This window comes from Rhododendron vialii, chromosome 6a, assembly GCF_030253575.1.
Source record: "Rhododendron vialii isolate Sample 1 chromosome 6a, ASM3025357v1".
Classification (NCBI taxonomy): Eukaryota; Viridiplantae; Streptophyta; class Magnoliopsida; order Ericales; family Ericaceae; genus Rhododendron; species Rhododendron vialii.
In genome coordinates, this window is record NC_080562.1 from 37,113,817 (window position 1) to 37,128,180 (window position 14,364).

Sequence of the window (14,364 nt, forward strand, 5' to 3'; positions counted from 1 at the left end):
CGGATTTGGGCCAAATTGGGTAAGTTACTAGTGGGTTGGGTCTTTAATGGGTCATTGACCCATTTAGACCCAATTAGTTATGAGCCCAATTACCCATACCCAACCCAACCCATTTATTTGAAATTAAACCCAACCCGCCTATTTACCCAATTACATATATATTAAAATTTAAAATGACTAAAATACCCATATACACTGAAATGACCATATTACCCTTGTATACTAAAATTACTATAATACCCCTATATATATTAAATGACCGATTTACCCTTGGATGCTAAAATTACTTAATCGAATGGAGATTCTGCTGAAATTTTAGGGATTTTTGGACTTAGCAGTTCAAAGTTTTGGGTTTTTCTTTTACTTGATTTTCTCTTCTAAATTGTTGGTGATTATTTTGTCCAAATTAGCTTATTTTTATCCAGATTAGCCCTAGGTTTGCCCCAGACATCGTTTTCTAGGCCCATTTCAATGATGGGAACTGTTTTATTTATTTTGTAGACCTCGACAATCCTTTTTTTTTTTTTTTGAAAATGTCAGAGTGACCTCGACAGTCCTTCAACCTTGCAAAACATCATGGAATTCAAGACTAAATGTATGAACCCTACTTACCCAGAAAAATGTATGAACATATGAATGTATGATCTGGAGTCTTTGAAATACATTTAATCACACACATTTTGTACATCAGGCGTCTACAAGACTACGCTGCTATGGGTCCCAATGCATATTTGAAAGTGTGTCTAGAGTTAAACCAGAATGTGGATAATTCCTACCGAGTAAATAATGTTTAGATTTTTTGGCAAAATAAATTTGTCGAGTAATGCGATATCAAATCATGTGAATAATGTGATTACTAACGTCCCATTTCAATGCAAGAAACAACAAAAAACGTACTCCTATTTTGTAAATGGAGCACACAAAAATTGACCTCTTTTTCGTTGTCTCGTGTGTGTCAGACGTTACCATTGTGCCTCATTCGATATTTGGGACAACACGAAACACTTGAAGTGAATTTTTTTTTTTTGTCGTTTCGCACATTGAACTGGCACAATGCTAGCATTCAGTGTACGGGAATGCGAAAAAAATGTCGAATCGATTTTCGTGGTGTTCACCATCTATAAACATTTTTTTTGTGTTCATCCGTGTATTGAACAGGAACAACGCCAGTTTTGATTATTACATTGTGGATGCTCTTAGAGTAGAATCGTTATTGACAGGTAACAATGAACAGTCACAACCTTTCATAAATTCATGCCACTTCCAAGAGATCCTAGAATTTAAACACATTTGTCCAGTCTCTTAGACGAGTACTGCTATGGGTACCGACGGTACCCATAGGGAAAATGCACCGACTGCCACCGGACGACCGTCTCCGGTCACCAGACGGCCGATCCGAGCTGTCCAAAAATTTTAAAAAATAAAACCGAGTGGCCCAACTCGAGAATCAATGGCATCCGAGGTGTGTAGGGTACTTGATCTGAGCACCCATTTTTCGTGTATATTTGTATATACGTGTATATACACGAAAAAGGGGTACTCGGATCAAGTACCCTACACACCTTGGATGCCATTGATTCTCGCGTAGGCCCACTCGGTTTTATTTTTTAACATTTTTGGACGGCTCGGATAGGCCGTCCGGTGACCGGAGACGGCCGTCCGGTGGCCGTCGGTGCATTTTCCCAATGGGTACCGTCGGTACCAATAGGATTTCTGCTCTTAGACATTCGAACAAGTTTGATACCAAGAGTAACTATGAAGGCTGGATGATTAGGAAAACTAAACAATCGCCGCGCTGAATAATTTAATCAACTTTGAAATTTAAATCCTTTGAAATCAGAAGCAATATTTTTCCAAGGGATTTCCTTGCTTTTGAAATGGGTTTGTTTTATGGGGTTGGTGTGGTTGAGAGAGACAGAGAGAGAGGAAGCAACTCAGAAGAGAGAGAGAGAGAGATAGAGAGAGAGAATTTGGTTCAGGATTTTTTGTTTATGCGAGAGAGGTACGGACGAGACTCGGGAGAGGGGGAGGAAATCAACCTGTGTTCCACTGTTTTTTTGTTGTGGGTCACGTGCATGAATTGTTGGGTCATTTAAGTTGATCTAATAGATGCTCAATAGAGATTCATTAATAGATGGGTTAAATGAGTTTAGACTCTAACCCAACTTATAAATGGGTTGGGTTGAGTCTATTTTTTAGTTGGTGAATTTGGGTTTATTAATGGGTTTGGGTTCAATTTATCAGTCCTACTCAAGACCAAGGTTCTGAATAATCAAAACATGCATACTTTACATGACACCTAAATCTAGAGTGTGTGAGTTTAGTGTTTAAATTGAACAACAATGGTTAAAGGTTAGTAAGATCTATTTTTTGATGCGTATGCTCATATGTGTATAATTTATCTTACAAGCCGGTCTTTACAAGACTTTGTCTCGAATTTAACCAAATTTTCCATTGGTGGACCTTGAGATTAATTCCCCAGAAATAGGCAAAGTGCGCGTAATCTTGCTGGACACATGAGTTATAAAAAAACAACAATTGGGAAAAAGAGAGAGTACCTTCTTGAGAAATTGAAGGGAGAGAGTAGGCCGGACTGCTCGCTGGCCGCCCATCCGAAGGCCTTCACTGGGTGTGTTTCTTCCGCTGATTTCCCCATTACCACCACAATCACCAACTTCTTTTGGAGAGAGAGAGAGAGAGAGAGAGAGAGAGAGAGTTGGGAGCAAGGATGGGATCAGGGGGGTCTAGTAGCGGCGACCGCCACGACAAGAATTTTAAAAAATGCAATTATTATATGTAAAAAAAAAATTTATGCCAAACTTTTATAGTTTCGCCACCACTAAATTTTTTTAGTATACATTTCGCCACTGCTAAGGTAAAATCCTGGTTCCGTCCTTGGTTGGGAGTGTGGTGGTGGATATATTTATACGTTCATCTGTCGGGTACAGTGGAATGGCTGAAGACTGAAGCAGGGAGTAGGAAGCCTTTATTTTATTTTTTGATCGACAAGGAAAGCCTTTATTGTGCCAACCTTTAATCAACCATCTCGCGCTCTCGCTCACAATTTTTGCATTGTGTTCGTACTCTGTCTCGCGCTCTCGCTCTTAATCTTCGCACTGCGTTCGTGCTTTCAATTCTCACTTTCTCAAATTTTAGTAAATTGAGTTGTGTTTTAAAAACGTTTTTACGCTTCCGCTTACGCACACAAATTTTGTGACCTATGTGCCAACGCAAAAGACAGTCGCTTTCCACCGCGAAATTTCCTACATGGGAGGGACCGGGATCCCTTTGCTCAGCCTCCCGCCGTCTTAGACAATTCTTTATCCCTCGTGTAAATATAAGAATTGGTGATCTCCTTTAGTACTGGGTAGATCAACTCTGTCACAGTTCGTAACCATCGGTTGAAAAATAACGAGCTTCGAGATGCGTTATAAGTTTGACTTGAGCAAGTCTTGAAAAAGCTTTAATCAAGTCGAACACAATCCAATCTCGAATAGCTTGAATTTTTTATACTACGTGATGAGTCGAACGTGCCGAGTAGCTTGATTAAGTTTGTTAGTTTGTATTCAATTACAATGGCGGAGAGATGTACACATGTTCTTTTTTTTGACTAACTCAAAGGAGTTGACCTTGTGGTCATGACTTTGGCTTGAGACTTACGAGTTTGTTACCGCGCTTTGGCTTGAGACATGTGAGTTTGTTACCTCCAAAGGTCTTAGGTTCGAAACAGTACACGTGCTATCATAATATCAGTCAACCTTCTTCCCTGTGTTGAATGGGCTCCCTGCTAGTAGACAATAGCATTGGCCCGGAAAGATTAGTTGATGTCAAAATTTGTTCCATTTTGTTGTTTTCTTTTAACAAACCTTTTAACTCATTTGTAATTTAAATTTTCACACACTTATCTCGCAGTTTAAACATTACATTTCCTTGATCGAATGATAATAACTTATTGGTAACTCAAGAGAAGCATTGTTTAGACGTAAAGTACAATAATGATGACTTATTTACTTGTTTTTTTATTCATCGGTCATTTTTGGAATGAACATTAATTTCGTTTCTTTTTTCTATTTCTTCTCATATACTCCAAGAAATCAAAAGGTACTTCTTTAAACAGTATATGCGAAAAGTTCACTGATAATTTTTTTTTTTTCTCAAAAAGTAACTAAATAAACAAGACAAATTAAACACACACATATTGGTTGTGTTCTTATTTTGAGTGCAAGTTTTCTTCTTTTATTACCGTTGTGTATTGAATTTTTCTCTGGAAATGTGTTTAATAAGTGCCCACAATGGTTGATTTTTGGATACACCACTAATTATGTAATTTGTCTCATGAGGAATATGAATAAATGAGATGAGTACTATGCATGACCAAAACACAAAAGCCTCTGAATATTTGAATAACACATGAAAGGTGGAAAAAGGGTTATCTATTTCTGAAGCTGCTACCCAAAACCATTTCAGGGAGATCTTGATAATATCCATAAAAAACAAGACTTAGATTTATTTTCACTAAGGACGCAAAAACATAGCACAGAATTGGCCACAAAATTCACAAAAGGAAAGAATTTTTTAAAAGTAAATATGAACCAGATCTTTTAAAATCCTATCCAACTAGCCATGTACTTTTCAACTCTGCACTTGTCCACATATTTTGGATTCCCACCACTTTGATTAAGGCCTCAGTCTCCATAATTTCTTGGTACAAGGGAAGCTTGCACCTCAAATGTTCATGAAACTTGTATAACCTTGTGATGGTAAATGCCAGTAAGATTGCTAAGTATCATCTCTTGTAATAATGATGTCGAAATCACTAACAGTCCACTCTAGGATTTCGTTGCCATCGATGTACACTTCAGCTCCCAAGTTAATCGACGGCCAATGTCTTTTCACCGGTTTGGTGCCTGGATCCTGCAGTATGATACACAACCATCAATGTGAGATAAGAGTTTGGATATAGCCTTATATGTCGTCAATTTAGCAAATCTTCTTCATGTTTAACATAAGGAAAGATAGGTAATCTGATATCCAAATGCAATGTTTACACTCATAATGCGGTTTCCGTACATGAAAGCATGCCAGATTTTACAGGAAAATAAACTCAAAAGGAAGTTATCAATGTGGAGACTCTTGAAATATCATATGTGATATCTAATGAGTTTAATGGAAAATTGAGCCGCAATCATCTTTATCATGCATAGTACGTGTTTTATGCTAAAAGACATGAACATAGTTAGGCAGTGTTTATTTGATTGGAATGAAGTTAATGAACTCATACCGACTTTTACAAAATCTGAACCATCGCAAGTAGGATTATTGCATTTCAAGGTCAAGCAATAAACTAGTCCATTCTTTCTCTAATCATTGTAGCAAATCAAACACTGTCTTAGAGAAGTTAGGAATTTGAGCATACCTGATAGAAATAGAGCGCCTGAGAAAGTTTTCCAACATTAAGTTCCCAAGTTCTTGGATCGCCAATCCAACCATCTCCTTTTTTTGTTGGGTAACCATATTCTCCCCAAACTGGGTGAGGGACAATTTGCACTATTTCCTGCGGTTGGGGATTACTATAAGGATCACAGAATCTTTTTGGCTCCTCAGTATACTCAGCATTGCCCGGGGAACAATACACGTGATAAGCCTCGTAGGGATAGTTATCTTTGTCTGTCCTATGGATACGTGTTCCATTTCGAAAGGTGTGATAAGGAGGGCAGTCAACAAGGTGGCTCGAGTTGCAGTATGATTGCAGGTCTGGGTTTATAATCATTTCACTGTATCTGGTGACATCCGTTGTGACGTCCCCATTGCAAGGTTGGCCATTGTTCTTCCAACAACTTCCGATGTCCATGAGGTACAACTGGCTTCTCGGACTCTTTCCTTGTTTTACGTCTAGAGTGAATCTCACTTTGAAATTTGGTGACTTTGGAACCTTGAAGGAAATAAATAAAAGTTAGAAAAGATAACTTTTTGCAATTTATCATGATCTTAATACCATTGAGCATATAAGCAGGGGGCAAATGATGCTACCATTGACATCAATCGTTTGAGACAATTAAGAATATGATAAAACTACTATATTCAAAAATAACATATATCTCATTCGATTTTAGAAAAATGCTAAAAGGAGTACATTGGCCTCAGGTTTGATAATAATTGTGAAAAGATGTGTTCTATATATGAAAACTATGAATCAAGCTAATATAAGAACGATATTTGTTTATTTTACATTTGAGGTAAATGAGCATTGTTGCTATTACCAAGGGGGCACCCCCTCTAACAATTGCTAAATTTGAGATAGTAATAACTAAAAACAAGCATATTAATATGTTACATACCAGTTGTGCTACAGACTACGAAAGAGTAGTCACGAAATGACAACGAATTAAAAAAAAAATATTCACATCAATTAGAAGTGTAAAAACAATTACAAATCAATAGTAGTTTCCTCTATCTGCTCTATTTACACGATTGTCTTTATAGCTTACACTACTAAGGCATGTTTTGGATTAAAAGTTAAGCCAAATTAATTTTTTACCCTTATTCAAAAAATTTCACGTTTACTCATTTTGCGTACATTTTTTTTTGTTGATTATTGATTCACCTCAACGAGTAGATCCAAAAAAAATAAAGAATTACTCATAAAACAAACTAAATTCTTTTCCAAAAAAGCCAAAAATGATCCAAGAGTCTATCTGTTTTGATTTCTTTTTTTCCATCGTAAATTTTTTTAAGATATTGATTCTAATTTTTTACTTTTTAAATTTTTGACATCGTGTCGAACCAATAATTCACAAAAGATCAACACAAAATTATTGAATCGACACAACTAATCAAATTGCTCACATAAATTTGTTACATTAATGATATAAGTACCGACCCATTTGTAGGGTACATATACATGAAAAAATGGTGTTTAGATCAAGCACCATGCACACATCGAATACCGTTGATTCCCGCGTGGGCCCTCGGTTTTTTTTAAAAAAATTTTAGGACGGCTCGGATCGGCCGGAGACGGCCCGGCGCGGCCGGTCGGTACGGTTTCCCTACAAATGGTTCGGTGCACATAGCATGACTTTGTTATGTGGTGATTAGGCTAAGAACCAGATCAACTTTGATACCAAATTTATGCACAACTTATTTTTAATAAAAATATAAATATTTGTGGGAGGATGGAGTAATAATTTGAACCTTTAGGGTCCCAAGTCAATACATTATACAACTTGAACGAAATATGATATTATTTCCATAGTATATATTTCTTCTTCAGATATAATAGTTTTCTGTCACTGTTGTTCTGATATTAATTTTGTATAGTAATATGATATTATTTCCATAGTATATATTTCTTCTTCAGATATAATAGTTTTCTGTCACTGTTGTTCTGATATTAATTTTGTATAGTACTAGTGGTTCGATTACTCAAAAGCCGTTCACGGTATGTTCGTTGGTTTCCATTCGTGGTCCCTAGCTTTTTTGATATTTTCTTATTTCATCGTAGTACGTAGCATATCACCACCATTGATTGGAAAAGATACCAACTCTCATACCCTAAATAAGGTGGCTTATTCTAAGGTAATTCTACAAATCCTATAAGTCAACTCTTCTGGCTCTCAAAATAAGCAAACTTGGTTTATTTGTTTGTTTTTATTCAAAATAAATAAATTTTGTATTTGTTAGTTCGCATTAATTTTGTTTTAAATTATTGGTTCGTCTTGACGAGAGAAACTGAAAAAGTAAAAACTTATGATCGAAATGCAATTTTTTTTTTAATAAAGACCAAACTTTATTTTAAAAAATTTAGTTTTAATCATAATTTTTTACTTTTCTGGTTCCCTCGTCAAAACGAACCAATAATCCATAAAAATTTGACGCGAAACTCACAAATGCGAATTTTTTTGAATAAAGACGGACAAATAAGCCAAGTTAACTTAGTTTGCCAAAAAAAAAACCTAAACTATTCCATAAAGCCAATTGGGAGGTGGTTATTGACCCTGCATATCTGAATTGTGGCCAACATTTGTTTGTGTGAGTGTGACACTCAAACATTCTCAGGACTCAAAGCGAAGCGAAATAAACGGACCCGTTATAAGTTTTTTTCAATGAAGAAAGATGTATTTTCTTCCATACATTCTGTCAAAAACCCATAAAATTAACTAAACATTTACAATTCTAGACTTTAATTGACTCCACAGTTTATCACTCTGAAATTCAAAAAAATAACTAAAAAATTTACAATCCTAGACTTTAATTGACTTGAAAGTTCATCACTCTAATCGCCCAAAAAACTAATAATTCATCAACCTAGACCTTATTATAATCAATATTTTACTTGTGCCCTTCATTAACTTCGCTGTTTGGACCCCTGGAGGTCTGATCTGGGCGATGTTTATGTATTGGAAGAACTTGATTTGGTAGGCCTAACACATAAGAGGGTCTACACATGATAAGAGGGTCTACACATGTTGGGGCTTTATCTTTGGGCATTTTGGGGAGGCCAGAAGTAGTGGATTTCCCATTAAAACTCTAAGAGCACCTCCAACAGCCACGCCAGTTGGAGAATTCCGGCAAACTGGCGAGGATTTCCATCAAAACCACGCCCAGCAGTCACGACATCCACCTCGCCATTTAAGCCTCAGCTCCAGCCCATCGCTGGGTGTGGCGAGCTTTTTGAGCTAGCTTCGCCTCGATTTCCACCCCGTCTCTTCTAGATCGATCTCCTCGCCTTCGACTCCATACTCGCCGCCGTCCATGGCGCCACCGGCGCCTTCCACCTCGTTGCCCCTGCATCGCCACCGTCCATACTTGTAGCAGTTGGGTTTGTGATTTTTTCATTTTCGTAATTAGATTTTTTCAGATCTGAGTAGCTATGAGGGAAACTAATTGACTGCTGTAAATACGGGGTTTGTGTAATTTTTGCCAAAATCATGGTTTGAACGACGACGACAAAGATGATTTTCAGTGGTGCTGAGAATTGCGGGGTTTTCTTTTCTTTCTTTTTCTTGTCAAACGGAAAAAGAATTGCTGGGTTTTCGATTTGTGAGAATTGGTGGGTTTTCGATTTGTGGGTTTTTTCAGGAGCCGTGCTAGAGGTACAGCAAAACAGGTACAAACAGCTTGCACAGATCTGTTTTGGACCCGTTTTGAGTCCCGTAAAGATGATCGGAGCCGCTCATGTTGTTCAAAATTTAATTTTTAGGGTCTCTGTAAAAAATCATCTCAATCCGATATCGGTAAGGGCGTTTACGAATCACCTAACTTTGCTTCAGAATTTGGAGCAAAGTTAGGTGATTCGTAAACGCCCTTACCGATATCGGATTGAGATGATTTTTTACAAGGACCCTAAAAATTAAATTTTGAACAACATGAGCGGCTCCGATCATCTTTACGGGACCCGAAACGGGTCCAAAACAGATCTGTGCAAGCTGTTTGTACCTGTTTTGCTGTACTCATATCATTTCTGTTTTTTCAGTTTGGGGCTTCTGATTTGGGGGTTTTCAGTTTAGGGTGTTGAGAATATTGGGCCAAATGGCTAGACTGTTGAGTGTTACACTTATTTGGTGACTGGCTAAACCCTAATTTCTAACCAAAATGGTTAAAAAAAAACTTAGGCGGTTGGAGATGCTTCAAGAGATTATAAGTTTTGTGTTTACTCGTACAATGTCTATTAAGTAGCAAAAACCGGATTAACAATATGGAGATAAACAATAAATCAAGATTTACAACAAGGACGTTGTCAATGACAAAAAAAACTTCATACTTATGACACGTGAAAGCCTACGACATATTAAACTTTTTCGTACTCTTGGTTCTTGTTTTTCCATCTTTGACTTTTTATAGGTTTAGTTATCCAAAAAATAAAAAAGAATCGCCAATGAATAAAAACTCACGAGGTAAAGTGGAGTTATCAACATCAAAGCAATCTGCCGCTCTCGGACTACCCATATTTGGAGCTTCTTCGCCTACTTCATTGCATTGATTCCATGCCTCTATTGCCACTCTAAGACCATCTCTTCTCATCCCAGGATCACCAATGGCTGATGTGTACACTTCCTCAGCCAAAACAGTAAATCTAAGACATAAAAATGAAAAAAAAGATAGACAACAAAACTGCAATAACCGCTTAATTTCATTAGACCTCATTGTAATTGCTTTGGAATGAGCAGAAAACAAGTATTTTGAACCTATAAATAGAACGTGTACACGCTGTGCCATAACTAAGCTCCTTTTATCCACATGTTTGTTTCTTTAATTTATCCACACATTATCTAAATCTTCATCTGATCCTAATCAGTATATCAGCAGCAGAAGCAAATGATGAAAAACCCACACAAGATTTATACCAAACAAGATATTGACAGAGTAATCAAATAGATGATGTTGTTTTAGCTTATAAGAAATAAAATAAAATAAAAGGTAACCGATAACTATCTAATCCTAAAAATTTGTAACAGGCCAAGATCCAAACTGTCTTTCGAAATAACATGACGTAAGATCAAAGTAGGAAACATTAGCCGGCATTGGAATAAACTGATTTTAACACATGCTAAATCACCATAATTCGCTAAAATAAAAACACAACAAAATCACATATACGCATAAAACACAAACATCAAGCATCGAAATTGGCAAACCCCATTATCAAAGATTCTACTGACAGGCCCATCTCTTGGTTTATAACCTTGACAAATCGAATCCTACACCAACTCTAACAGGCTCGTCGATATAATTAATGACAGGAAGATAAGAAAAGGAAAAAAAAAAAACTACTGAGAGTCCAAGATCTTGCTATTTCTTGTACTCATCACCTAGCCACAATCCTGAACTTTCCTGTTTCTTGTTGCTGCAAAACAAAAAACAAACGAAACAATAACCCATTAGCATACTATCCCGTACGAGATTAAATTATTTACACCATCGCTATGCAATCAATAACCAAAACAACAAGGAAACTATTGCAATCAATTGACCAAAACTAGCTACTGTATATACCTTCTTCCACAGCTCAGTGTGTTTCTTGCAAAACCCAGCAACAACAGCCCCCTTGTTCCTCCCTTCTCTGTACTCAATACAGAGCTCTTCCTTCAACCCACACCCCACATGGAACGCCAACGGGCACTTCGGCTCAGAACAATCGATGGCGCAACCCCTTCCACTCTCACACACATAACAACTCTGCCCCCACCTCTTGTCAGGAACCCTGGATAAATCGATCCCTTCTCGGCCTTCCGGATCCATAAAGAACACCTCGGGCACGTACACCGCGCACACAATGTGGGCCCACCGCCCATCGTTGGTGGGTTTCATGGCCCCACCAGCGACTGGGCAGAGGCAGCAAGAAAAGGAACCAACATTCCCATTTCCAGTTTGGGCTGATTGAGAAACTAAGCATTGGGCACAAAACCAATCACCTTCTGGAATACCCTCTACAAGGGGAGATCCATAGCAAGTTGAGTGGACCATGAGGTCACACCCATCACAGAACACAATTGGGTCTGAGGGGTCACCGTCTGTGCTCTGGCACACGGCGCATTCGATCCCATCATCGGCATCGCCCTCTCCTTCTCCGTTTTCTTCCGCTTCGTTAATTCTCTCCGCGATTGAAACATTATTTTCTTCTTTTTCGTGTTCTTCAATTTCGTCGATATTGTTTGAAACAGGACCGTTCTCTGTTTCTTGTGCATTGACTTCTTCTTCATCAGCATCTCCTTCTTCGTTTTCTCCCGTTTCATTGATATCCTTCGCAATTGAAGCATTCTGTTCTTCAAGTTCTTCGATTTCATCGATATTGTTTGCAATAGGAACGCTAGCCGCTTCTTGTGCATTTTCTTCTTCTTCATCGAATGGGGGTTTGTACTCGACGTTGAGGTCGAAGGGAGAAATCGGTTCGTCTGGGACGAAGTCGGGATGGGGAGCCCATACCCTTTTCTTGGCCGGCAAACAGAAGGCGGCAGCGGCAGCGGGGAGTGGTGGCGGTGGGTCCCGCGATTGTTTTCTTTTTTTTGCTGGAAGACAAGATAACGAAGCCGAGCCGCGGTTTTGGTGTTTTTGCTCCAGATCTTGTTGCATGAGCCTGTACCTCTTGAGAGGCGGTAATTCGTGAAATTTGCTCCCCATTTGTGTGCTCTGAGTGAGTGAGTGTGTGTGTGAGAGAGAGACGGAGAGAGAGAGAGAGAGAGAGAGAGAGAGAGAGAGAGAGAGAGAGAGATTGGAGCGTTGCAGGTTTTGGGAAACAAAGAAATTTGAATGGAGTGTTTGAAGTTTTGAATTGGGGGAGTGAGGGGGAAGAAAACCCGGGAACAAGAAAATTTTAAGGGAAACTGTTTTTGACACAAAACAAAAAGGTTTGAATTTGGCGGGACGCCAAATTTAGATGCCCTCCATTTAAGTAGTACTACTATATTATCTATTCATTCGAATTAGATGCCAATTATTGGCTGCTTTAGAACAACTTTATCAGTTGAGGTTTTAGCTATTTTATCTAAGCAAAATCTTCAAACGAGCACTACACTAGATTAGGTAAAGGCTTAGCTAAAATCCATCTATGAACAGTGCTTAGGTAAAATATACCTAAGCATTATTCACCATGTATGTAGTATTTTATTAATTGTTTTCTCTCTCTCCCCCTCCCTCTCTTTTCAGAAAATAAAAGTAATAATATTTTAATAGAAAATAAGTTAAATAGATAGTATTAGTGTAGTGTTGAGAGAGATATGAGTAGGTAAAATGAAAAAAATACACTGTTTACTAGCATTTTTACATAAGTACTGATAAACTTGCTCTTATGTGCTTTATGATGCACATTGCACACTAAAGGAAAATAATAAAGAAAAATAGAAAAAATAGCACTTCATAGTTCATCAAAAGTGACTGGATACATGAAACCCGGTTCATGAAAGTGTCCATGAAACAAAATTAATGGTCTAGATTCACAGCACTATGAATCTGGACCATTCATTTCTTTTCATGGATATTTTAATGGATCGGATTGCATGTATTGTACCAATCTTTATAGTTTATACAATGAACACTTTCGATGTAGGTAATTCACAAATGAGCACTTAATACATGAGTTCAAAAGCAAGGTCCACTTTCTTAATGACAAAATTTAGAAAGATAGAGAAAGAAAAAGATATCTACTCGTGGCTTATCTTTGAACGACAATCTATATATCTTTAAAAATAAGAGTATATATCCAAAAAGATTCGTGCGAACCTCTTTACCACACAATTTCCAATATAGAAAAGTACTAGTAGTGCAATTATGCATTGATTTTGTCAAGAACAATTGTAGCATCTTATGTATTTATTTATTTTTTGTCGCATTATTCACACTCTTGTGTATATATATATTTATGTCAGTTCAATAGAATAGAGTTAAGGTAATTCTAATTCTTGAACATACTATTGGAAATTTGTGGAGCCATCACTGTCCTAAGATGTTTGTCTATTGTGGAGACTTCAACCCTTCTAAATTCATGACTTTACATGGTCGAGTTTGAAAGATAAGACTCCCGAAAAAGTTAGAGCATAATTATAAAGTTGTCTTGTAAATATGCTTATTGCGGTCAATTTCATCTGTAATATTCTTATGGTCATTTTTATAGTAAAATAAATTTGTTATACAAATTTAAAAACAAAACTTTTAAGGACATTCGGAGTCATTTTATGGACAGGAGTAATAGTGGTTGCTATAAGTGGTAGAGTGGTAGTAGTGGTGCACACCAGCCCGTTAGGCGTTAGCCGGCCAACCCAGTTCATTTTTTTTAAAGATTTGTGTATATGTATTAGGCCCATTGGACTGGGTTGACTTTTAAGCCCGCTTGGTAAATGAGATAGATTTAGGAATATCTCTTAAAACTAAGCCAACCCGACCCGTATAAAATTTATGACAATGGTCTGCAATCTGTATTATATATTTCTACTATCAAACAATAGTAAGAAGGGAAACAAAACAAAACAAAAACAAACCAACTATACACACACACACACACACACACATATATATATATATATAATGTATATATTGTCAAAACTAATAAAAAAAATTAGTAACAATACTAACTGTGAAATGCAAAATAAAATTTAAATTCTGGGATTGTTCCATATACTGCTAAAGCAATATTCTGTGATAGATATTTGGAATAACAAATTTGTATATACATCTTTGCAAAAAAAGAACGAAATATTATAGTATCCCATAGTGGGCTTTGCCCTCAAGGCATCTTCTAGTGAATGGTGAATCGGTTCTCAAAGATTAGTTGAGATGCATAGAAGTTGATCCGTTATTTAAAAAAAAAAAAACTAATACAATTACGTACGAGTAAAGTACTTTACGGCATTCGATAGGCTCACCATTTTAGTT

General features: G+C 37.2%; 2 protein-coding genes across 2 annotated transcripts; both read right to left on the minus strand.

The window, feature by feature from the left end:
- Positions 1 to 4,432: 4,432 nt before the first annotated feature.
- On the minus strand, positions 4,433 to 10,215 carry LOC131328706 (uncharacterized). Its single transcript, XM_058361613.1, has 5 exons — positions 10,121 to 10,215; positions 9,967 to 10,072; positions 9,891 to 9,923; positions 5,417 to 5,932; positions 4,433 to 4,914 (listed from the first exon to the last, which is right to left on the minus strand). Exons 1-5 carry the CDS (start codon positions 10,213 to 10,215, stop codon positions 4,780 to 4,782), a joined length of 885 nt encoding a protein of 294 aa, XP_058217596.1. The 3' UTR covers positions 4,433 to 4,779.
- Positions 10,216 to 10,499: 284 nt separating this feature from the next.
- LOC131331473 (uncharacterized) lies at positions 10,500 to 12,319 on the minus strand. Its single transcript, XM_058365434.1, has 2 exons — positions 10,993 to 12,319; positions 10,500 to 10,843 (listed from the first exon to the last, which is right to left on the minus strand). Exons 1-2 carry the CDS (start codon positions 12,115 to 12,117, stop codon positions 10,805 to 10,807), a joined length of 1,164 nt encoding a protein of 387 aa, XP_058221417.1. The 5' UTR covers positions 12,118 to 12,319; the 3' UTR covers positions 10,500 to 10,804.
- Positions 12,320 to 14,364: the final 2,045 nt, after the last annotated feature.

Excerpts from the sequence above, each read along its gene's own strand:
- LOC131328706 (XM_058361613.1), bottom strand. The coding sequence starts at position 10,215 with ATGGCACAGCGTGTACACGTTCTATTTATAGGTTCAAAATACTTGTTT. Across the intron at positions 10,073-10,120 it reads AGGTCTAATGAAATTAAGCG|ATTTACTGTTTTGGCTGAGG; the intron begins GTTATTGCAGTT and ends TTTATGTCTTAG. Across the intron at positions 9,924-9,966 it reads CATGGAATCAATGCAATGAA|ATTGCTTTGATGTTGATAAC; the intron begins GTAGGCGAAGAA and ends CGAGAGCGGCAG.
- LOC131331473 (XM_058365434.1), bottom strand. The coding sequence starts at position 12,117 with ATGGGGAGCAAATTTCACGAATTACCGCCTCTCAAGAGGTACAGGCTC. Across the intron at positions 10,844-10,992 it reads ACACTGAGCTGTGGAAGAAG|CAACAAGAAACAGGAAAGTT; the intron begins GTATATACAGTA and ends TTTGTTTTGCAG.